The sequence below is a fragment of the Meleagris gallopavo genome, chromosome 10 (genome assembly GCF_905368555.1).
Source record: "Meleagris gallopavo chromosome 10, MGAL_WU_HG_1.1, whole genome shotgun sequence".
In the NCBI taxonomy this organism is placed as follows: Eukaryota; Metazoa; Chordata; class Aves; order Galliformes; family Phasianidae; genus Meleagris; species Meleagris gallopavo.
The window spans coordinates 19,514,800-19,540,500 of record NC_139413.1 but is presented as its reverse complement, the minus strand read 5'-3'; the positions used below and the strand labels follow the sequence as shown (position 1 = coordinate 19,540,500).

The following is a 25,701-nucleotide window of genomic DNA, read 5'->3' as shown; positions in this document are numbered from 1 at the left end:
CTGTGACAAAAATGTCAATGCTAAAAAATTAGCCTCTTGGTTGCTCCTGGAAAGCTCCTTCCATCTGAAGCAGCCAGGGGCGGAGGTGCAGAGCACACCCACAGAGGGACCTGGGCTCAGATCTTTCTACCCTCCACTGCCTAGGAAAATCCAGGGGTTTGGAACCCCCCTATGCCCCAATTCTCTGCACAGTAAGGAATAATCAGTATTAGATAATTAGGGATGGATAGCTGACAAGCAGACATAATGAACATTGCTATTTCGATCAACTAGATGGGGAAGAAACAGCTACCCAGCAGGTAAGCACAGTTTTTAAGCCGTAGGGCAATTCATTATTTTCCCCAGATGTCCTTCTTAATTGTACATAATTAAATAAAATACAGAAAGGAGGAATGGGGCATTTTAGTGTGATGAGGCCAGCTCAAGGTATGGGAACGGAGTGGGCTGTGCATGAAGGGTAACCACCTTCTGGCTGGAGCAGCCCACGCTGTAATCTGACTCAGAGCAGTGACCGGGAACAAGCCATGGGGCTTTCCTGTCCTAGCAAGGCATCTGCCCCCACACACAGCTGGGAGCCCAAGCAAACAGCATGATCCTCCCTGAGAACCACAGAGAAGCTGTGTGCCAAGCTCTGCTGGCAGAAGGCAGTTGGCCTTGGCAGGACACAGCACAGGGACGTTGTGGGGCACGAAAAGAAGTGAGTGTGAGCAGCACAGTGTTTCGAGGAATACTCACTGAGAGGGGAAGTTACCCTGTTCTGGGAGGTACATGCTGCATCCCACATCCAAGAGGGAAAGTTCAATTTGTTTTCAGCATTTCTCATTCATTCATGGCTATCTACTGAGCATCAACATGTCGGAGGGATATGAAATCACTCCTGACAGCTGAGCCGCAATGTCCAACCATGGTGTCCGAAAACGAACCGAGGAAGCTTGCTGCGACATTTCTGGGGTAGCAGCTTCCCCTGGGCTACAAGTCTGCAGAAGGAGAACTGAAGCAAACAATACAGCAGCAGGAGACACACAGATGTGTTTGCCAGCCCAGGAATGCAGTCAGCGAGCATTTCCAGACACCACCTCCAGAGCCACAGAGACGTGGGGGACAGTGGTAGCCCATTTAGGGAAACTGTAGCGTGCCTGGTTCCAATCTGTTACACTGACTGGGCAAGGCAGAGATCACCCTTTCTTTGCCCGGATGCTGCATCTCTTTTCTCCTCCCATTTAATCTGCAGCTTCTGGGGTCAGCATGAAGCCATGGAAGTTCCTACTGTCATCCTGAGCTCTGGCACTTTCAAAGGAAATGGCTTAAGTCGTGATGACATAACTGACAGCCTTGCTAATACAAAGCAATTTCTCTTTAAAGCTGTCGTATCCAGTAAAGTGTTCTGTACATGCAATATTCTGGCTCTTGAGTGGAAGAGCAGATTTATATAAGCTGTGGCTTGCCTGGAAGCCGGGGCGGGAAGCAGCTTTCCTGAGATATCTACAAGTTTCAAATGGATTTCATTTCCCCCTTTTAGTGTGCTGGATTTCAGGTCAACAAGCAACCTTTAAGTCTCACTGATCTCACAACGCAAGAGCAGCCTCTGGCTGGGAGAACCCACGCTACAGAAAAAGGAAGCCACCACCATAACACTCTAGGAAGCCAAACACACAAAGCACTGTAACGCCTGGAGATGCTGCCTGGAGCTCCCAGCAGCCATCAGCCCTGTTTGAGGAAGCACATCCCCCTCTGCCTCTCCCCTCTTTGCGAGCTACTCATCTAGGGGAGCACCAGTTACCCCAAGGTGGTAGCTGAAGGAGCTGTCGGGTAACACCTACCATCCTCATCAGTGCGCACGTGCACGGGGATGCTCTCCGGTCCTGGCCCCACATCGGTGTGAGCCCTTACCCACACCTTGTACTCGGTCCATTTCTCCAGGTCCTTGATCTCCCAGCTGGAGTGCTCCCGTCCAATGCCATCCACCACATGCTTGGTGCTGTCATCTCCTTCCACTGCCTGGTACGCAATGGAGTACTGGGTGATGACCCCATTGCGGCTCTGGGCAGGCGGTGGCACCCAACTTACCCGGATGGTGGTGGAGCTGGTGCTTACACACTCGACTTCTTGGGGTGGGGCAGAAGGGGCTGGGGATAAATAAATGAAGGAAGTAGGGAGATGAAGGGAAATGAGTGGAAGGACAAACCAAAATGCACAGGGAACTGTTACCCAGCCAACTGAGCACTGGACATACACGTAGAAATGCAGCCAGTAGATTCCTGGACTACCACCTGCCTTTCTCTCAGATCATCAGAGATGGCACTAGGGGCAATTTGGATTTGAAAACCTGATGAGCAGCATGGAAACGGAAGGGCTCTTCTGCACCAGAAAGCACCTCCTCCCCATGCTGCTCTGGATGCTGACTTTACCAAGCACAAGTGACAATAAAGGAAGAGAGAGAGACTGATAAGGAGAATGAAGATGTTTTCAGTGAAGATCCAAAGCAGATGGAAACCAGAAGAGGTAGGAAGCTACAGAAGGCAAGAATGGCAGAAGGAGAAGCTCACACACCAGACTGCATAAAAGTCTGCTCCAGACAAGTGAAGGAAACAACAGAGGGCAGGGAAGGCAGGTGACTGAGGCTGGCTGGTCGTGTTCAGCTGTCAGTGGTGAGCAGCACCTTGCCCAAATGGAGCCAGGCACCATGTAGAAAACAAGGGATAGCATGGCTGGGCTGCTTTGTATGGGTGTTGTACCTGGGCCTGAGTGCTCCATGCCTGCCATGTTGGTCACCTGCCGCAGCAGCTTGCTGGCCTGTGCAGCTGTACAGGGGAAGGTAGGCAGGTCCTGTTTCCTCACAGGTGAAAAGCCACCTGCACTTTGAGATAATTTCTGAGCCCAAGCAGTGCTAACTGATCTCAGTGGGAGGAACGGGAACTGGGTGGTGGGTGCACCTCAGTCCTCTCCACACAGCACTGTTGGAAACAAGAGAGGGACTAGAAAAGGAGATAACAACTGACAGTAGTGGCAATTTTGCAACAGAACAATAGTTCTGTACTTGAATTTTTCTCACAAGGGCAGAAGCCTGGAGAATGGAGGGAGCCCCTCTGGCTGGGGAAGTGATGAGAGAGATGGGTGCACCCCTGGGTGCTTGCATGGGAAATGAGCCATAAGCAGAGGGCATGACACCACTACCAAAAAGCGTGTACACTGTACACTGTACACACACTGTAAGGCTACAAAGCTGTCTGGCCAAGCAATAAGGGAGTACAGGCATCTCTACTTTGCCACAGTGGGTGATAGGCTCCTTCCAATACCTCACTGCACCCAGAAATCTATATATGCAGAAAGAGAGTGTGCCCATGCTTAAAGTCCTTTAAGCCACCTGTGCACCAGAGCTTGGCTCTTGGGGCCACAGGGACAGCCTACCTCCTCATGGGTGAACACAACCTGTGTCACCTCACACAGCAAGGGACCTCAGATAACTGGAACACCAAATGATTGTGCCTAGAGCGTGCCGGGCATAGGATGGAAGCAAACGAAGATCTGGGAAGGCTGGGGACAGCAGGACATCTCAATGCCACTGGTGACATCTGCTTGCTGGGAACACGGCCTGCGTGAGGCAGCTGCAGGCTACACATAACCCTCAGTGTCCACAACTGTGCTCAGGGAGCGGGATGCATCCCTGGTGCCTGGGAAGAGGAACACTGGAGGGAAAGCAGGCAGCAAAGAGATGGTGCCTGGGCAGAGCTGGGATCAGCTCAGAGGGAAGAGAAACTACAGCAATGTGTGGAAGCAAGCAACTGCCTCCATGAGGGAGGTAGAGCGGGAATGGCCTTCCCATCTGGTATACTAGAAGGGAGTAGAACGTGAATCCTCACACTTTTAGTTAATTGAGCAGAGAAGTAGCAAGAAAGTAGGAAGACACAGTCCTGAAGCAACAGCAAGAGTGAATTCAGGGAAAGACACAGATCCTGCTGGCATCCCTCAGAGGGGCAGTTGAGAAACAAGGAGCTTGGCAAGCCTATGCCACTGTTTGCACAGAGGCAAAGCCTTTCACTGCAGGCTTGCTCTGGCTTTGAGCCTCCGCAGCATGCTTCAGGATGCAGCAGTGAGCTCCTTTTCCAAAGACAGCTTTAGGTGGCAGCGTGGGCAGGTCAAATGTTGGCTGTTGACTGGGTAAGAGTCACACACATGATGTACAAGGCACAAACTCAGATTAACACTTAAAGAAAGCAAAATAAAACTTGGTAACACAAGCAGGATCAACTTAAACTGCACAGGGAGTGAAAATGTCCAACCCAGGGTCAGTAAAGAGCAGACTGGGCAGCCAGCACACACACACACACGCACCATGCAAACAGCTGCTTTCTCTCAGCTGCTCCAACCGGCCTCCCCCACTGGCCCACAGCAGCTCCATGCGCCCACCCAGCCCACCTACTCCTCACACTAGGGAACAGGCAGCCTCAAGATCCACCTTCATATTTCAAGTGGGAACAGCATTTTAATGGTGAGGCCTGATGGGCACAGAGCTGACGTTCCTCTCCCACATCACGCTATTTGCCTGAGGCACTGCAGGCTCCTGGAAAACTTCCCCCCCTCCCTGTGTTCCTCAATCCCTCAGAGAAGCACTGCTTGTACTTTTTGCAGGGGCCCAGCAGCTAAGCAAGCAGCTTAGCAGGAAAGACAGCCCAGGAGCTGTCTGCTCGGGGTCTGAGGTCTGAGCTGTGCTGCTGGAAGGGTGCAGAGGGGCTCCGCATCCCTCTGGTCTTCCACAACAAGCTTCCCTGCTGTTCCTAAGCAGCAATGCCATGAGAAAAGCCCAGCAGCAACAATACAGACACCTTTCTGCAGCCCATTAGTGACTCATTAGCAATGATGTGCCTCCTGCCTGCCTTACCCGTGACTGGTTTGTCAGGGCCAGGAATAGAGCCTGAAGACAGGCTCTTTGGCTGCTCCTGCGGTTTGTGTCCCACCTGAACATGTCATCCTCTGAGATCTAACAGCTTTTCTCAGGGCAACCAGATGGAAGAGTGCAGGAAGGAGGCCAGTTCGTGGCTGGGAGCAACAGTCTTTCTAGATTAATATGTTTTAAATCCGTAGGGGACCAATCCAACCATGTAACACAAGGTGTTGTTAAGTGCAGATCAAAGAATTCCTGCCCAGTAGTCATGTGCCATGCACACAACTTCTGCTGAGCTAAAGCAAAGCCTTTTGAAAGATCTGTTTGACTTTGAGACCCTCAGAATGTAAAAATTCACTCTGCCCTTGGACTGCTCAGCCAGTGGTCTGCGAGTCTCACTGAGCAGCCCAGTAGTAACTGACAAGCAGTTTTCTTTTAAAAATAAAGAGTGCCATCAGAAATCTCCTCATGTAGGAGCCTGTAAGCCATGACCCATTCACTGTTTGGATAAACTGAACAACTCTTAGGGTCATCAATGTAAGGAGGGTTTCACTGGTAAACTCAAGTTATTCCTGTGGGTTTTGGCTAAATCTTTTCCAACCTGTCTCCACAACAGAACAGAAGAAGCAGTGAGCTACTGCTCCACTGGCCAGTGAGGTGACAACCTCAAGAAGAGACCACTGGGAGATCCCCTGTGAGCAGACAGCGCGTGGAGTAGTAAGTCATGGGAAGATGTCTGCTTTGTGGAGTTCATAAAGGAAAGGCTTCTCTTTCTTGGACTGTTGTGAGACTGAAGGACTCATTTACACACAGAGCTGTCTCCTATTAAGTGTGTTCAAGGATAAGAGCATCCACTGATGAAATTAAGTGGCACAAGAGTTGCTTTAGCCTTTGCCTACCAATACAAAAGCTATCTGAAATAGGTGCACAAATCCCCATACTCAGAACTTGTTCTCAGTGTTTAAGTAGCTATAACTGCTTGATCTGAACTGCTCTCCTTTTTCATACCTGTCTATCTTGCAGCACTGAGACACCATTAGCTCACTTAAGGGGGTGGAGGAAACCTTGCAACTGATATATTAATGAAGTTGAGTTTCCCTCAAAGAGAAGGTCGTTCCAATAGTGAGCAGAGCTGCTCTTCCCTGCCGGAGCTCCCTTTCTAATGGCCGTCTCAGGCTCACTGCTGCTGTGCATGCAGGCACCCTCCCTGCAGGGAAGGCTGTCTGCCTTTGCCAACTGCTCACCCCACATGGCTAGCAAATCCGACAGACGGTGAAAACGGAAATGTCTTTTTTCCCCTTTTTAATGCTCTTTGCATAATGGCAAGCCCAAAAATCGTTAGTGAAAACGAGCTTATCGCAGGGCCCTTTGATAGCCCTAATCTGCTTATGCACTGCACTTTGAGCTGCCAATCAGAGCAATGCGAACTCCAGCTCTGTGATCACATGGGGCAGAGAGAGGATGAAAGTGATATTGCCTGGGTCACTTCATTATCTAGCCTCCCTATTAAATCTGCTGCAGCTTGTTTTGGTTTCCCCTAGTGCTGCAGTCCCAGAAGCAGCAGTCTCATTTGCTCACACAAACCAGGCAGACAGCTACCTTCCCAAACAAAGTCCTCCAGCTGCCTGACAGCCACAGGCACATCTGGCCTCAAAGGATGCTTCACCTTGCTACTGAGTGTATGGACCACCATACTGAGTGCATGCAGAAGCAAGGCAGCTGGAATGAGGAGTGAAGGAGTGAAAAACCTATGGTCTGTAGACAGCCACATTTAGAGCCAGCCAAACACCCGTATGCTGCCTGTCCAGACAGCTTGCCTGCATGGTAGTAAATTCATAGAGATGCACAAGCCCACTCAAATCAATCTCTCCAAAGCAATTTCCCAGTCTGCTTCACTCCTCCATCAGTTTTTATGAATCTACCCTCAGGGAAAGACAGCATGATCAAAGGGACACAAAGGAAGAACTTACCACTTGGGTGCACCCCCTCTGCCAAAGAGCCCTGATCCAAAACTTCAGCTGACTTTCCCCAATAGACCCCTTAGCAATATATATGTCAGCATCCCTGCAGTCACGAAAGGGCAGAGGCACCGAGCTGCTCCACGCCCAGGTGATGAGAACTGGACTGCTTTTACTTTGTCTTCAGTACTGCAGCATGAGACACTTACTGGATTGGGCAGTTCTGGCTTCCACGGTTGGGGTGTAGACTCCTACCCCCAGCTCAGAGTGGGCACCCAGCCGGAACTTGTACAGTGTGTCTGGTTTGAGACCTTCCACAGCATATGAGGAAGTTGGGTCAAACTCCACCTTTTGCTGCAAAATGAAGAGAAAACACAGATTACTTGGTGTAGATGGAGAAGAAATAAAAGCTGATGCTCAGCTTCAGCGCCAAGGAGATCAGCAGCCCCATCACCCATCCTGGCCCCCAAAAAGTCACAGCCATGCTACCTAACCTGCTGCAGTCCTGCAGGACTCCAAAGCATTGAGCTTTCTGGGTGATACACAAGGACTCTGCAGGAAGCAGATCTCTCCACTTGGCTACACTACTTAGAGTCTAGACTTCACTCAGTGCATGACATCTTTCTGGGAATGCTGTCTCTAACTACAGAGTTCAGACAGGGGGCACAGGACACTGGAATTTGTTTCTTTTCAACACACGGTGTCTGCCTGTGAAACAGAGTGAAGCCTTCATCTATGAGCACTCAGGACTTTCAATGAACCTCAACAGTGCTGACAAAAGGCTGGTTTTGCTGACATTTCACCCAGTGGGCAGTATTTCTTGTAGCTCTCCTGCCACTATAAATCCAAGAGAGTGGGAGAGGACCACAGGACACTAAGATACTGCCATGGAGCAGTTCGCACTGTGTTGTCCTGATGGCATTGCTAATTTTGATTTATGTAGAGCAGGACAGTAAATGTGGAAGTGCTCTCAACTCAATTTGCTCTTGAGATGCTCTGGAGAGTCCAGGAGCTACAGACAGATTTTGAAGGCCATTTCAGACCCACTTGGATGTCCCACTGGCCCACGTAAGCATTTAAAAACACCAACAGTACAGATACATCAAGGAGAGTCCAAGTGCATATTGAAGCTTCTCCTGTCCCAAGCTACTAGTGGTGCTTAACTGGGGATCAACATACACTGCTGGGACCACTTAAACAGGGGCCAAACAAAGGCTGCTGGACCCTGCCATATGCCTATGGGACAGAAAAAACATCGTGATTGAATAGTCCCATTGTCATACCAGCACAAGTGGCTGAACTGTGATGTTTGGTCCTAAGTGCTGCAGAAGCACAGATAGGATTCTCACCTGAACACCATCCTCTCCTTCCCAGTACAGCAGCTCATATTTGGTAATGCGTTCCTGAGAGGCAGGCAGCCACGTCAGCAGGATGCGGGTATCAGACTCAGCCTCTGCCTGGAAGTCAGCTGGCTGGGCAGGAACTGGGGACAAAACACTCAGTTAGTGCCAGCAGGCAGATGCCTGGAAAGAGGTTGCACTGCTTTACAGAGACTGTGTTTCACCTTGGGAGGATTTAACCTCCACTTCTGGACTCCCCTTCTTCCTTCTCCCCAGTACTTGGAATATCCTGGCCAACAAGCAAGCACCTCTGGAACCCAGGCAGGTGACAGTGGGACTCTTGCTTACTGCAAGCCCCTGACTCGGCGTCCCAGCTCCTGGGGTACTCATACCCCAGTACAGTTACACATCCAAGGGCCTTGTGTCACATCATACTCCAGACCAAAGAGAGGGCTGTGTTACTTGTACAGGGATTTATACTAGCTCTCCAGGACCATCTGATGGCTGGGGTGCAGGGATAACACTGTGACAAGCAACCATTTGAGCATCAACTGCAGTTGTAATGCCTGGTTCAGATCAGACATGCAGCTGAGCTGCACACTACTGAGGTAGGCACAAAGCTGTGGCACCCACACCATACGTACCCCCTTGCTGCGTTTTGACCTGGATGATGTCTGAGGGTGGCCCATCGCCCACGGAAGTGAAGGCCAGGACACGGATGCTGTATGTAGTCCCTGTGATGAGGCTCCCCACGGTGGTGAGATGGCTGTCATCGGTGTTGTGCTTTTGCCACATGCTCAAAGGCAGATGCGAGTCGGTGGTGTAGTAAACGCGGTACCCTCGGATCTGTCCGTTTGGCTCCTCCGGCTGCTCCCACTGGACCAGCATGGTGCTGGCACTCAGCATCCGTGCCTGGACTTTGAGGGGTGGACTTGAAGGAGCCTGCTCTCCTGTCCGAGCCTCAACCAGCTCGCTGGGGGGACCCCTGCCAATGTTATTAACTGCAATGACCCGGAACTCATACTCCGAGAAGGGGCTGAGCCCACCTATGCTATAGCGGGTTGTTGCCACACCGTCCACCTCCTGGAACTGACCGTCCAAGGATTTGGGCTTGTACTGGATGACGTAATATGAAATGGGGTCGGAGTTGCCCGAATCCCAGGTGAGGGTCACGCTGGTGGCTGTCGTTTCAGTCACTAATGGCTCCGTTGGAGGTTTTGGCAGCGCTGCAATTGGAAGGCAGAGAGGTGTGATTTAAATAATTTAGTCAGTTCAAACCCTGCAATGTGCACGGGGATAAAAATGGAGCTGCCACCTCCCATTAACATTCTTCTTTAAAAGGCAGAAATCATTTCATACTCTAGAACATGCATTTTTATATTACCATATATTGCTTGAAGTGGTTCTTAATGGAAGGATAAACAGAGCAATCATGTTATTAGACGTGCTTGACGCACTTACCAGCAGCAGGCTAAATAAAGGTAATTCAACGGGGATGCAGGAATGTTTCTGTCATGGGGGTTCAGCTGGCAGTGGGAAGGTGCTTGCTGGGCTGGGCTGGCCCCAGAAACCAGGTTTACAGCTGATTTACAATGGGATACAGTAAAGCAACCAGAGTACCGCAAGTAATCTGGAGCCATGCTGCTTCCTCAGAGACAGCATCCTAGGCCACAGGGAGTTCATGGACAATGCTCTTAGATGGGTTAGTGGGAAATGCCTTGCAAGTATTACAGTATATGCAGGAGGGATACAGCCAGAGAAATCATCAACTTGCACATCCACTACTTGACTGGGTGGTGTGTCAAACTGCAACCAGACAACAAACTGTTACACAAGAACTCCGTGACACTGTCATCTCTGAAGTGTTAATGAGAACACAGCTACTGCAAGCAAACATTTCCAGATTTGCCATTTTACCGAAAGAACAAAGAAAGAAAGCACGCACGAGATTTGCGGAGTACACAAATACTTTAAGACAATGAGTGAATTAAAGTCTACAGTAAGTTTAAGCCTCCCACAATCCACTCTAGGTAAAGTCATTAGTGACTTGTAACGCAGCTGTGCACAAGGTGGAACTAGAAAAAATGCTCAGCTCAAATAAAGGCTCCCAAATACTTCATTTTCTGGCAGAACCATCAGGTTTCCGGGTTCTAGGTGGTGCAGCAGAGGGGGGCAGGCTCAGGAGTGTGCCTGTCCTGAATGCTGGTGAAGGATGACATTTCCAGTGCTACTGCAACTCAAGCACTGAGAAAATCAGTGAGGGCTGAGCTGGCATAGGAAGCAGGGATATGCAACCCACAAAAGGGCACCACATCATTACCTGTGGAGGGTAGATGCATCTCCCCCAATATTACAGCCTGAAGCAAGACACTTCCTACAGCACTAAGAAATTGGCAGCCTCCCTCAGGTTTTGGAGTGCCGTGAGAGTGGCTCTTGCCAGCTCTTGGGTGTGCAGCCTTGCTTGTCTGGTGCCTTGGATGCACTCACTGAAATTAAAGTTGTATCATCTTGCTTCTCCCATATGCCCTGCAAATGCCTACTTTCCAACAAGCACAGGAGAAGCAACACTGGGTGAAGGAGTTGCAGACAGAGGCAGCAAGCTGACCAGAGTGAAGGTGCAGATCAAGATAGAGAAACCAGGAGGAAGACAAGAGGCTAAAGGTGCTAAGCAGAGCCTTCCCAGGAACAAAAGGGTAAATACTGGGAACCATCAGCACAGTGAAGCAGCACCCACCAAGTAGCGGGCATTGCGAGTAAAGGGAGCAATGTGTGGCTGAGGTTAAAAGCATCCACTGACTAGCACCAGGGAAAGAGAATTTGCTGTTCATCATCAGGTCAGAGAGGGCTAAGTTTCAATTTTGTGATTTGTTCAAGCAGAGACTCAGTGCTAAAGGTGGCTACAATGCAGGAGGGGGCCTGTGAGATCAGACAGACTCGAAGGATGACACCATCTGTAGAAATCCAAGCTACGTATCAGCTGCAAGGAGGAGAGGGATAGCGTGAATCTGTTTGGTCTTGGATGAGAAAGACAGGACACGTACTTCAGCCTCCCTGTAGGGAGCTGTCTGGGCAGGCTGCCCTGTCCCCAGTGGTCAGCATGCATCAGTACTGTTCCCTGTGAAACAGCAGCAGGAAGCATGTCTTAAAGACTTAAGAGGGAAACATGCAGAGCAGTAAGAGAAGAAAGAAAACTGACAGAGAAGGAAAATTGCTCACTCTGGCAAGGCCTACAGGAAGGTCACACTGGTGGAGCTGACCTACTTGTCCTACCCTTACTGCAACAAGAAAAGGAAACATTTGTGCAAATGGTTCTCCGGATGCAGACTTCTACAGTCACCTGCACCAAGCAGTTCCCACAGCTGCAGATATGAGTCCGAAACCACTGGGATGAGCACAGCCCCAGTCAGGTTTCCCTGTGAGATAGCAAGACACAACGTGGCACAAGATGCATATAGAAAGAGATGAAACGGCCTCCAAAGCCCAAATGCTAACATACTGCCAGTGGAAAAAAAACCAAAGTTGTGGGTTTGGGAACTTCCCTTGCAAGGTGGAAAACTCGTAAGACAGTGCAGACAGTTGGCTGTGCCCAGAGCACTCAAGAGAAGGGCTAGATCTTTGAAACCCAAGTACAAGGAATAACTCTACCTTTGACAGTGATCTGGGCCGTTGCTTCGATCATGCCGAGGGAAGAGATGGCCACACAGGTGTAGTTGGCGGACTGCATGATGTTGTTCAGCTCCAGCACGTTCCTGCCGACGGGCATCTCATCCTCTTTGGTCAGCTCCTCCACGCCAGCCATCCACTTCACGTAGGGCATCGGGGCACCTACTGCCACGCATGTGAGGTTCACGCTCCCTCCAGGCATCACCTCATGGTTGCTCGGAGGGATTGAGAATCGAGGAGCAACACGCCGCACTGAAACAAGGAGGAGACAGCTAGTAGGGCATGGAACCAGCAGACAGCACTCAGTTGAACTGTAGGGGTACGCAAGGGGGACTCAGAAGTTTTGCCTATCTATCCCTCAGGACAGATAAAACCGAGTGCAAAAGCTGTACACTGCTTCATCAAATTGTGCATGCTTTGCTCTCCTTTCTCGGCCACTGGTGTCTTATTAGAACTCATTATGGGATGGCTCAGTCCATTCTCTCCACACATGGCATTTTTAAATCATATCACTAATGTGAATCATTCCTCCATTTAAATTACATCCCTCTAATTAGAGAGCAAGCACAAATGCCAGTCACACACTCTCTCTGTGCAGGACCCACCGAAGCTCTGCAGAATGGCATTACCTGCTCCATTTATTAGCTCTAGAGTAAAGAAACCTGTCCCCTAAACCTCACAGGGTTTGGACAGGGGCAGCAGAAGGGCTTCTTTTTGAATTAGCACGTGTGCTGCTAAATAAAATATAATTTCTTTCAAAATGTAACTCAGGTTCTACCTTGGCTCAGAAAAAACAGTCACCAGAGATGCATGACATTGTCAGGGTCTGAACAGATCACCTTGCTGGGCAGGAGAGAACTAATCCTGACAGATGTGAGTTCATATCCATTTTGACAGAAGGGAGCTGGGCTGGCAGAACCATCCCAACCTCTGTGGCAGTGCTTTGGGAGATGTATTCCTCCTTATTTCACTGCATAGCTTCCCTTCATATCAATCCCTTGCTAGGTATTTCATTGGTATTTCATTCAAGACTTATTTGTAAGCAACTCTCAGCTACAATAAAGCTCTAAAGCTGCCTGCCATATGCACTCCCGTCAGGAAAATGACACTGAGAAATGAGGCCCCTTCTTCAGGGTTAGTGTTATGGGGCTATTTAAGCAAAGGTAGAGAAACCAGTGCGCTCGGTGAATCTTTTGTCTCCCCTGTGCAAGCTCACTTTAGTCTGTAGTTTAAAAAGGGAAACTGCTCCAACGTGTCCTGCCCAGCACTCTGCTCTGCTCTAGCCTCCTCTGCCAAACAGTGGTCCTAAGGGAGGGCTGCTGTCCGCTGGGCTGGCTCTGGAGGGGCCTTTCCCTGCTGTTCCCCTCCTCCAGTGAGGTCAGCCGAGCACTGGTGGAAGGCAGATGTGGAGCAATGCACTGCTGGCCCCAGGGGCTCAGCTCTGCCGGCTCAGGCCCATCATTTCTCTGTGGATGAGGAGGCTGCTGCCAGCCCGGTGAGCCACGGAGGACGCTGTGCCACTTGCTGAGCTGACTGTCCCCAGATCTAACCTCACTAGCTCTCCCTTTGATGATTCATCCCCAAACCAACAGGCTTGCAGAAATACACTGAAGACGAAACCCCCACACTAGAATGAACAACAGTGCTAAAACTTCGTGATAAATTAGACAATGCTGTCAACACTGTGTGTGTACTACACATCGTCTCAGTGACAAAACAGTGCTCATTAGCTCCTTCCCAGCCAGGGGAAGGATACCTGCTTTTCTTGTTTTAATGTCTAAATCCAAATCCTAAGTCTTGCTGGTTGTTTCTTTTAATCAATTATTAAATCTGAAATCAATGGCTACATGAGTGATTGCCAGTGAGGCGTTACCTGACTGACGGGGCAGCGCTCCCCAAACGAGACAGAACTGAAAGCATACTGAGGTGCTACCCAGTCATGAGAATACAGAGTTAACCTGATGGACATGGCAATGGTTTAACATGATGGCGTGTATTTCCAACCAAAGCATCCCAGCACTGTTTGTTAAGAGTCAGCTCTCATTTTCCAGTGAACATGGTGTTGAATTATTTCAGCTGTTCAAATTCTGTCCCCATCCAAGGACCACAACCACCCCCCCCCCCCCCGTGCTATATGAACATAAAAAAAAGAGGCAAACTTTGAGGACAAAGCCAGAGGTGCACACAGGACGCTCATGCACATGCACCAGGCAAGCAGGCGCCAGAGGCCACAGGAGTCAGAGAGAAAGCAGCGCTACAGATGTGCAGGGACAGTGCACAGTAACTCACGTGCAGAGGTCGGAGAACTGGATGCCATGCAGGAAGGCTAAAGGCCAGCTTACACCAGCAGGTTTTGTCTCCCATCCCTGTGAGACCAGAGGCAGCACAACCCACATGGGCTCCCAGAACCTTTCTGGGGACACGCTGAGTCCCATCAGTGCAGTGTCCTCCTGCACTGGCAGGAGTATGTTCAGTGGAAGGGACAGGCTCTGCTGGCCTCCCATTCTCAGAGGGAGATGAATGGCAGCTTCTCATCCCAGCCAGCGCGGAGGGAGAGGGGAGATGTTGTCAGCTATAGTGAGAGCTGGCAGAGCTCACACAGCAGCTTGCAGAGCACCATCAACACATTCCTACGGTTCAAGCCAGTGCTTTAAGTCTCTTGCTCTTCTAGCACAGGAGTCTGCTAATAATTTAAATTAGTATAACCCCTCAAATGGCGGTGTTCTTCAGAATTTCTGTCCAATTTACAAGTCAAATCTTTGGGCAACCAAAGCCCATGAAGCCACCTTAAAGGCTCCTGGAAATTTTGTTGTTCTTCATTTATTGCAGCAATGAATTTTCCCTTTTAATTAAAATTTTCTTGACAAGAATTTACAATTTTATTTTTATTTTTTCATCTTCTTTTTGGATCAGGATCTGAGGAGGAGGATTGGAGGCTTTGCAAGAACAGCACAGGGAAAATTACTGTGAATATTAGAACAATTTCAATGGACAATAGCATAATTCAGAGGTTTGGTTAAAGCAGCAGACTGTCAAAAGTGTGATTCATTGTCAAGCACAGGCGGTGTGAGAGCTCCATGCTGCTGTGCTGTGCAGACAGTGCTCCCAGAGAAACCAAAGTGAAACCAGCGCTGTGCAACCTGAGCCTGTGCCCGGATCCCAGAGGGCAGGGAAGAAGGATGGCAAGGAGATGGGGTCCTGCTTGCTGGGGGCAGTGCAGTGAGGATGGAGGGCAGCAGGCAACACATCGGCCACAAAGGTTGAGACTGAGAAATGTTAATAATTCAGCATGCATTAACATGCACACTCCTTGCCTTGAGAGCAAAGAGCACCAATCGATTGCCTGGCTCCTTTCACCATGGGAGTGGCTGCTTCCTAAGATCTCAGGTTCCCGCTGCAGGTTACCCCCCAGGGAGCCAGGAACCCCCTCCCTGCTGCTGTCTGCAAGGAGCGGAGGCTCTGAGCTATGGATGCAAGTGATCAAGGCTCTCAGGCTGGTGCTGTCAGCCCCTCTGGCATGCTGAGACACTGCTGGCATGCAGCAAGGAAACACAGCAGCACCAGGAAAGCATGCCCATGCTTCTGAAACAGCATGATGCTGCTAGGGAAGGGGAAACCAAGCTGCTTCTCCCTGCTGGCTGTCTTGGCCACAGTGGAGCTGAGCAAGTGACAATGCTAAAACCCCTGACTCCAGCTTGCAGAAATGCATGGCACTGATGTTCCCTCCGCTTTTGCTCCTCCTCTGCCCCAAGGACAAGCCACCTGAGCTCTGCTCAAAAAGGGGGCTGGGTGAGCAGGATGATGCATGGTGTGCAGTGCTCTCAGCCCAGCCTCACGTCCACCTTGCCTCAAACTCCTGCTCTCCTCAGCACCGCCTCTTCCAAGTTGGGAAGGAGTGAATTTAAGATATCCTCAACCACAATCGTAAGTCTCCACGGTTTACTCATCCATAGACACCTTTCATCTCTCCCTAGTGCCATCATTTTAAGGAAGGACTTCAAATGGAAAGGCGGTTTTTGGTGTCTCACAATCTATTGACAGAATCAACAGCAGGAGAGGAAAAATTGGAACCAGAAAAAATGCATTTACAGTCTAATCTTGTGCTCAAACAATGCTGTACTATTTATGCTCCCAATGCATCCTTGAGTGCTGACATTTTATAGACAATTTCCAAAACAGGGCCTTGCCATTTTTGGATTATATTTCAGCTATAACTTTTAGGTCTAATTATTTGTGCTGACAACCACATATAAAAGAGGATATATCATTACAGTGGTGCAGCACTGGAGACACATCAGCATTCAGCATACTGACATACTAATAGCAAAGTAGGGGAGAGCAAGATTGTGGAGCTGTGCAATTTGCATTCACTCTCTGAAATTTCTCTGATGAAAATAACACAACATTAAGGAGGAGAGTAAGAGAAAGGATCCACTGTATCAAGATAAAATAACTTGTTAATAAATAACCTTGTAGCACTCACAGAGCAATAATTAAATGCACGGGTGAGCAGTACACAGTTTTAAGTAAAGCTGAAAAAACGTAAGATGTAATTATCAGCACCAAACAAATTATAAGTACGGCAAATCCCATTGGAATATTTAGAAACTAATTTCTGTCTTCATATTAAATATTTGCGTACCTGGCTATTTTTGGTGGGGCGGGAAGGAGGGGTTGACAGAAGGAATGGGAAATTACCTGCTCCTGCTGGCTTATATCCATTCTGGGCTGCCTCCCCTCCACTGAAGCATGCAACCAAACCATCCAGTGCCCTGTCAGAGGATTGTTGTCCAGAGAGGCACCTGAACCATCACAATGGTGCTCCAAATGCACTGAAATCTGGGAGGCTTTAGGCTTTGGTTTTAATTTCTTTCTTTTTCCTCCTTGCTCTCATTTTCCATCGTTGTCTTGGGCCCAGGTAATATTATCCTCCGTGAAATCTATTTTTAGTTGGTAAACAACAAGGGCCCTGTGTCTCTGTACAATCTAAATGAGAGCACATTCCAGGCAGAGTGAAGGCAGCGTAGTGGAACAACTGCTATGACAACTTGTTAAAACTTGTTCCAGTGATGATTATAAGATCAACTCACACAGCTGCCTGATGGCACGTGTGAGGGGAGCCAGGGAGTCCCACCGTGCTACCCAGGAGCAACCCCGGGACACATGGCCATCTGAGCATCTCTTTCCTCCAGCACTTGTGGATGAACCCACATGGCACCTCAGTGAGGGAGATATCTCTTGAGATACTCTGCAGGTCACCAAAGGCCTCCCTGGGCCATCCCAGAACGGCTGAGGCCACTCCTGAGTTCCCTGCTCGCCTAGCAGCAATAGCAAGACCCAACTCCATGGATGAGGAGAGGAAACACTGCCCCGGTACCACGCACACAAAGGGCCCTTGGCCAACACACAGCGCTGGCCACCGCCTGCGTGGGGACAGCAGGAGGGCAGCTGGAGAAGCAGGTCCTTCTCCAGCTGAGACCAAAACCAAGTTTTACTCCCTCTGAGAAAGTCAAAACTCTTAAAGCCACATGAGGAACTGAGGGACCTGCTCCCCCTAGTAGCTTGTGAAGGGCTGGAGCTACTCTGACTTCCAAAGTCTGCTCTTGATCTCTGGCCAGAAAGCAGCAGCAGTTTAGAGGTAGGGCACCTAGCAGAGGTACTGGGTTAGAGAAGGACCCCACATACAGCAGCATGCACTTACTCCCACCCTACTTTTGAAAAAAAACATCCTGGCTGGTATTAGCATGGAAAATGTATTCTGTGCATTTTAAAACTCAAGCAACAAAGACATGCAAGCAACGTATCAATGCCATCACCAGAGTCACAGCAAACAGTAAGCAGATTTCATCAGGCACACTGTGGCCGTGCCCGGAAGGGAGCCAGAGTCTGCGGGGCCCCCTCCCCTTTTGGGGATGGCTCTCTTCTCCCTACTGGAAAAGTCCCATCTGACGTGGCGTACTGTAGATGGATAAGAAGTGAAAAGGACCAACCTTCTCGCTGATCTGAGAGATGAAAGTTTGTTTTGTTTGATGGCAGAGTGCGATGAAGATGAGGAGGGAATAAAAAAAGACAAGGAAAAACACAGAGAGTAAAAACAGGCCAAGCTTCATCTGTCCGCACACCACTGAAACGACAAGACAAGACTACAGAGGTCAGCCACGACTTCCCACCGTGCACACAGGCCACTCTGTACCAGGGACAGGAGCGAGCCACTCTTGCACCGCTCTGGCCCGGAGCAGGGCCGACCCCGGGCGGAGGGACCCACGCTTACTCACATGGAGGGAGCTTCGGGGCGGCCCCGCGCCGGGCCAGGTGCTGGAAGCACAGACACGTGCAAAACACACACAGCAAGGGACTCCAGTCATCACACGGACGGACACGCTCCCACGCACCCACTCTGGCTATAAAGACGATGGCAAAGGCACTTTAAACCCGTTGACCACGCACTAGGAGAAGCATATACACGTCGATCCGAATTTTATCAAGTGTGAAAGAAAAGCTCCGAGTGGTGGATGGAAAATCTTCTACCATGAAGAGCTGCTCCCGCTCTCCAAACAAAGAGCTACACGTAGCAGAGAGATATTAGGCAAGTTACAGGCATGCGCAGGCTCGGCTGGGCTCACTTTCGGGAGAGCCTCATTGGTACCCTTTGCTGCGAGTGAGAGACAGACAAGAAATCAGGACAAAGACACCCAGAGAGAATTGAGCAGGTCCCAGATTTTGTTCCTGCGGGAGAGACAGTAGAAGGTTAGTTGCATTTTCCTCATCGACAAAGGAGATCTTATTTCTTTAGCAGGAGTGACCTCACTCCAACTACGGATCTATGGCGTATCAGTTGTAATTGAACCCTCGCTGAGAGAATACAGAAGTGGATTTGATAGTTAAGGACTGCTTATGAGTCACATTTCTGATGGGGGAAGGAGGAGGTGGGGGGAGGAATTTGCTTTCCAGCAGAAACGCTGCAAATTAGAGAACAGCATGTGGCATCTTACAGTGCACAGGACAGTCAGCCATTTCCTGCGATTAGAGGACAAGATTTTAACCAACACTGACACGGTACAGACTAGGCAACAAACTGCCAATAACAGCTACAAGCGTGGCCTGTGAAGTGCAACAGAGCTTGGAAGAGAACAGCAGAACAGTTGTTTTGATTGCTTCAAACCAGGGGGACCAACCTGCTGCGCTCACCGGGACTGCGCAACTGACGGGTGAAAGGCTGACCGAGGGCATGAGCCCAGGGAACGGTGCTCCAGCAGCCCTGGAACAGGCAGCCCCACACAGAAGGGTGTCCATGCCACGGGTGCTGCTGCCCCGGGGAGCCCGGTGGGACCGCCCTGCTCAGCACACACAGCTCCAGCTTGCCCAGCGTGTTGACACTTGAGCTTAGAGTTGGAAAGGCGAGGAGACACATGTGAAACACGCTAAGTCAAACAGATTACTTTCCGGTCTGTCAAACTGGAACGGGGTTGGGGCCTGCCATTTGTCACTAATTGCCGGATTATCTCTTAATCTCTAATTATATTTGTGGCTTATGGGGAATAAAAGCCAGTAACAGGGCATTTTGGAGCAGCTGTAAGGAGAGAGGAAACACCTGGGCAGAAAGTTCTCGCTCCATTCCCTTCACTTTATGCTTAAACAGCTGCTGCTTTATCTCAGATGAACCTGATAAATGGTAAATTGAAAGTTTCGTCTCCTTACAGATCCCATTCACATTCTGTCTTATCTCCAGTTCTCCATCCATGTCATTCCTAAGCTAAGAGGCATGTTTTACCAACAGGTCTTTTTGTTGTTGGTGTTGATTTCTTTCCCTTTCTTCCTTTCCCCCCAAAACAAAGGGCTCTGAGCAGTGACAGCAAGAGGCACCTGCCCCTCAGGTGGGCATGGTGGAGGGTTAAGGCTGGAATTGCCCCCCAGCCCACCCTGCTCACCGCCCCGTTCTCACAAACCTGGGCTGCCTGGCTCATCACCCGAACACGCAGGTCTGCGGGAGACAAAGCAAGCAATGGCACAGCAGAAGTGCCAACAGAGGATAGGCTGCCCCAGAAGGTGAAAGCAGCACAGCAGCAAGGAGCGAGGCTGTGTCAGAGACACGTCTGCCAGTCCTGACTGTCAGGTGGCTCCAGCGCTCTGCAGACAGAAATCCCCACGCTGATTGCCTTTGGCTTTTACTGGGCTGCAGACACGCTCATTTTCTGCAGCAGCAGCAATACTCTAACCGCAGCTGCTCATTGCAGAAAGAATAAGCTTGGGCTTATGGGGAGCTTTGCTTTGTGAATTCTCGGGCATCAGCTCCCTGAAACAAGGCAGGGGCTATGGCCAGGATGCGAATGCACAAGTCAGAGTTTAGATAGCTAGCCCAAACAAAGGAACATGTTTCTAAAGCTTTTCAGAAGGGAAAACTAATACTTTCCTGAAGGCAACAAGAAAGTTCATTATCTCAATTGGCTCTGCAATTCTGCTGGGAACTGCGAGCATCTGCTCTGTGCTGAAATCCCTCTGGTGCTATGCAAGATGCTAATGTAAAGGCAAACCCAGCCACTCTGGAATCCAAGAGACATAGAGGTGAACAAAAACCCAGAGGGGGATGAACCTGTTCCTGCTTATCGCTAAAAGCACATCTTGTGTCTCAAGGACTCCACATAAATCAGATTTTATTTTTTACAGCTTTTAAAGGTCTACAGGAACAAAAGGACAGATTGCCTTTTTTTACGCCAGATTACATGAGAATAAGACAACCTCCCATTACACACAATAACAATGTACTCCTGCCACAGTGATGAGTATATTCCATTCCGGAGACAGACAGGATGCTCAGGTTGCCCAAACATCCCTTGCCATTCAGAGCGCACACACATGCACCATGAATTCAATTAAGAGCAGAAAATCTCAGAGCACCAGAGATGAATCTCCTAACCCTCTGTGCAAGTGGATATGAAAGGGGAGGGGGTGGACATTGAGTCGGCACAGACACGCAGACCTAATTGTTCCACAGATGTCTATGCAGACTGCAGTAAGGAGGGGGAAACAGGCTTCCAAATCCATTTCTGTATTGTGCTGTCAGGCACCGAGCCACCAGCCAGTCTTGTTCTGTTTTCCATAAAGGTCATTTTACAAATAATTAGGCTTGAGCCTTGCATTTCACTGTTAACCACCAAAAGACTTTGCAAGGAATAAAGATGCCTCTGCCTGAAGTGCAGCTGCTATGACTTTGATGAGAGCAGTAGCTTCAGCGAGGAGCAGTGCCCAGAAATGGAAGAGTTAAAAATACTGAGATCCCATAAAGAGGAGCATGCTTTCTTCATTGAGGGGTCATTGCTTTGTGTCACATGGCTCTGTCATAGTATCACCTTGAGGTCAGGGCTGCACAGAGATTACACATGGAGATCACAGCCCTTCAGACCCATGGCCCTTCCCAGGCACACGCCAATAGCTCAGAGCTGGTTGCTCTGTGACCTCTGGTGCAGACTGATTTGCCTTCTGATGGTGCAGGGCAGAAGCTGTCCAAAGCAGCAGTCTGGGTCATCCGGGTGGATTCAGCCTGTCACCAGGTGTCCCCTCGCTGGTCCTGTCCTCACTGCTGGCTGCTGGGCCTTGGAGCTCCAGCAGTGCCTCTCACTTCTCAGGGACTGTCACCCATCTGAGCTGACAGGGCGGCTTAGCAGAGCTCTGCCAGGAGGGCAGGGCTGGGAACAAATGTGTTCTGTTACCCAGCCACTTCTCAGGCATCTCCAGCTCTGCTCTCACCACCGTTCTCAGCTTTTATTCTTCCGGCAATACCCTCAAGCTTTGACTGCCGTTGCTATTTTAGCTGTTATAATATTACATAAGCACAAAATGTCCTTTTTGAAGGCTCCAAGTCTTGTTGCTCCAGGCCAGTGTCAGTCATTCAGAATTATTATTATTTACACAAGGTCCCCTCTGCAGCAAGCATCACACAGCTGCAAGTGGCCATCTCAGTGAGCTCCCGGTGCAAAACCCCGCCGAGGGCAGAGAACTACTGCTGGGGATGGAGCTGCAGCCCTCAGTTCGTGTTGGGTGACGGCTCCTCAGTGAAAATTGGAGAATCAAACTTCAGGCTCCAACACGTTTCCCCGCTGCCACATGAAATACCAGCCTGGCCCTTCAAAAGGCTGATTGAGAAAGCACAGATTTTTGCAGTAAAACCATTTCTATTTACGGCAATCTCATATACTGCTTTGTGATCTGGGGACTGAGGAGACACTTCAGTTTTAAATTGTCTTTTCTTTACAAGCAGCTGTGCAGCTGCCTTGGAGGCTGGAAAGCAGCACCTAGAAGTCAAAACTGGGCAGCAGCTTTCTTGTTTAAGTATGTGGTCATTACTCCTGTAAGGACTATTCTAATAGCACTGATACCGCTCGCTGCTGTATGCAAGGTTGGGGAACACAGCTTGCAAACCCCACAGTGTTTTGTAAGGTTTTTCTTACATGCAGTCCTTCAGCTCATCTCCTTCACTGAACAAACAATAACGCCACAGACAGAGAAAGTGAAGGGCAGAAAAAAACCTTTCATATGGGGAAAGAGATCCACAGAGGCCACTGCCTTCACAGGAATGTCACAGGGCCAGCCCTTAAGCTGAAAACACTCCTCTTTGTGCGGATGTCCCTGAAGATGTAGGCAAACGAAGAGTGAAATGCATTCAGAAAAACCCAATGGCCCATGTGAATCGGTGGCATTATTCTGTGCTCCCAGCGAGCACAATGAGATGACACTACCTTTTCTCCATGCAAGGCCCACTTTCCCTTCTACACTTAAATCAATTTCTTGTATGTCTTGAATCAACTTCTAGGATTTTTGCTGCTAAATTAGACAGTAAGCTCTGTGGATTAGAGGAATCATATCTTCCATATGTTTCTATTCCCTTCTCTTCTCCCCGCAGCACCATCAGGTCCCAAATCTAATCACTGTTACGAGATACTGAGGTTCATGTAGCCACGGACCACCACTGGATTAGTGCTTCTTCGTAGAAGGAAAAAAATCCATGGTAAGCATGCTTGTGCTGGTGGGGCAGGCTGGGAACACGTCGCTGCCCTTCCACAGACAGCCACTGTGGCCTCGCATGCTCTCTGCCCTTGGCTTCAGTTCTGTCCTTGCTCCTCTAATGTTTCCTGATACCCTGCGTGCCTGGGGCTGCAGGGCAGCAGCAGGAAGGAGCCCGCTCCCAGTGCTGCTCCCCAGCCCCGTCCCCACTCTGCAGCAGCAGCAGATAGACCTGTCAGTCCTGAAACAGGCAGCTTCTGAGGGTTGCTTTCCAGCACACTTAGTAAGATGAAAATAATAGCTTCAAGGAAAATGCATCCATTTTCCTTTACAAATCCCTGGTGTGGAAATGTTTTAACTTTTAATGAAGTCCATCTGTGCAGAAGTGCTGGCTCTGAAGGATTCACAGAGAAGAGGTGCTGGAGTACCTGGCTCCTTCCTCCTCCTGTTCTTTCATTGATACAGGAAGCCCTGAGCGGTGCCTAGATGCTCCTTCTACACCACCAGAATCTTCCTTTGTTAGTGTGAAAAGTATGATAAAGATGCTAATGTGCTTTCCAGCTCAGCACACCCACAAAGGATTACCTGGGAGGCTCGGAAAGGGGAGGACACGATCAAAAACACAAACCCCAAGAGTCAAAGAGACAAACAAACATTTGAACTATTAATAAAACAAGAGGCTGTAAAGGAGAGCGGCTACAAGCGCTCCTGAGAATTACAGAGGGTGGAAATTAGCGCTGCTGCTCAGACCTGCAGAGCAGTGCGTTCAGCCGTGCTTTCCCAGAAAGTGGCCAACTTCCTGGGTATTGGCCACAATGAGGTCAATCATTACGAAACCACTGTGTGGTGGTGGTGCAGCAGATGCACTTAATTTCCGCTGTAATTTAGCATTAATTTATGTCTTCTCCAGTAAAGTTGCAGGCACTTCGTAAAGGCTCTACTGGATGTCACCGACCCTTCCAATGACAACACTGTAGGACAAGAGAAAAAGACACCAAGGATTCTTTATTCTACATCCCAGATGTGAGAAAGGAAGGTATTTCCATCTTCCCCTTTCTCACTAAAGAAATAAAACACCCTGGTGGCTTGACTAACTTTTTGCAGTCAATAGCTATCAGAGCAACAACAGGGTATTTTCCGTACAACATCAGCTATCATAAACTGTAAGCACAAGATGTAAGCATAAATACTACCTAGGCCCAGCATGCACGGAATTTCATGTGATAGTAATTTATGGGGTACCCGGTCTTAAATATACAGCGGAGCTTTATCAGGATCACACAGGCTAGAGACTGACATTGTAAAGATTATGTGCAATAAAAAAGCTTGTTCCAGAAATTTATGTGTAAGAAAATGGTGGTTAACAGCAAGGCATATGTCTAAGAACATGCTTTCTTCAGTGAATGTCAGGATCCTCTACCGCGTGCCAACCACCCAAGGCCCGTGCTCGGCCCAAACAGGACAGGTGAACCTTGCTGAACAGCAACTCAGGTGTAAGACTCAGTGCATCCCTCAGACTTACAGGACTCACTTGCTAAATAAAGAGCATTCGTTAGTAAGAAATCAGAGCACTGCAAGAGGAGTTTTTTCTATCCCTTGAAGTTGCTGTGCCTATTTCCAGCCACACTGCTCTAGGAAACAGAGCACCAAGAATCTGAGTGTGCCACAGGAAGCAAACCATTCCCAAATGCTGCAGAAGAACGCTGGGTACCCATACAGACCTACACAACAACAGCCAACATGGTAGACAGGATCCTTTCCCTCAGAGTGCAAAGGGACAATCCGGAATGAGTTTTAGTACAGCTTGCCTGAAAAATGAACTTGGAAGAATAGAGGGAGTTTAAAATCATCCGCAATTACACTGTGAGAGTGAAATGAATGATTCCACTGCACAGACACAGCTTCATCTTCTGAATATGTTTAACTGGATCCTTCAGTCTTCCAAAGACTCTCATAATCCAAATTAGGCTGCAAAACAGAAAAGCAGTCCCCCAGAACAAAGAAAGACAACAATGCCAGAAGACAACCCTAGAAGCAAACACACATCATGTGAAGACTTGTTCACGCTCATGTCCTCTTCCCATACCAACCAATGTGTTGGTCATTGTATTGTATTTTCTTTCTTCAAAACAGAGAAAGGAAGAAATGAAGATGAGATTTTATTATTAGACAGTTGATTTACTATGTGAAAACAAAATCTGTTTCTAACTTCCTAGCAAATAATGCTTGCACCTGCACAAGAACCTTCTTTCTCTCCTTGGGAAAATCCATAACCACACTTGTCAGGGGTTCCTAACCAGTGCTTCTGGTTATACAGAGCTTCATATGAAGCAGCACTTTTTTCTTGCTGAAATCAACAGACAGGGTACAGAAGATTTAGCCCTTGCCTTTTTCCGGGCTAACTCAAAACAGCTTCTGTGTAGAAAAAGAGAACTAGCAAGAGACCATCCTGATGTAAAAGCTAGTTTTTCTGGCGTGCTGAAAATATTTTTGAATTGGCAACATAGCATAATGATTAGAAAATCACTTTACATGAATTGCAGCTAATTTCCAGCAGGTTCCCAGTGTGAGCCATTAATACCCAGAGGCTTAATCATTGATGCATATAAGATGGATTAGGACAACTCCAAAAAGCTGTTCAGTTTTTAAAGATACACATTCCAAAGCAGAGGCCTAAGTACCAGCTCACCTGTAGCTGGTGCATCAGAGCATGACCGGCTTTATACAACTGCACCAGAGGTTAGTTTGTACTTAAGAGGATTAAGCATCCCTCGCTCCCAATTAAAATAGCTATGACACACAGTTAAGGAGTTCAAGGGACAAAGAAATTCCAGTTCTGACCATATTTTAGCATTTTACA

General features: G+C 48.9%; 1 protein-coding gene across 9 annotated transcripts in view; it reads right to left on the bottom strand.

Moving 5' to 3' along the window:
- The window catches only part of PTPRF (protein tyrosine phosphatase receptor type F), a 343,189-nt gene that overhangs the window by 51,584 nt on the left and 265,904 nt on the right, over positions 1-25,701 (bottom strand). For all 9 annotated transcript variants that reach the window (XM_085231921.1, XM_085231920.1, XM_085231924.1 and 6 more), the window contains exons 8-12: positions 11,826-12,095; positions 8,825-9,406; positions 8,190-8,323; positions 7,050-7,194; positions 1,821-2,126 (exon numbers count right to left, since the gene is read on the bottom strand). In XM_085231921.1, the coding sequence (XP_085088047.1) occupies positions 1,821-2,126; positions 7,050-7,194; positions 8,190-8,323; positions 8,825-9,406; positions 11,826-12,095 (1,437 nt within the window). The remainder of the gene's footprint in view (positions 1-1,820; positions 2,127-7,049; positions 7,195-8,189; positions 8,324-8,824; positions 9,407-11,825; positions 12,096-25,701) is intronic.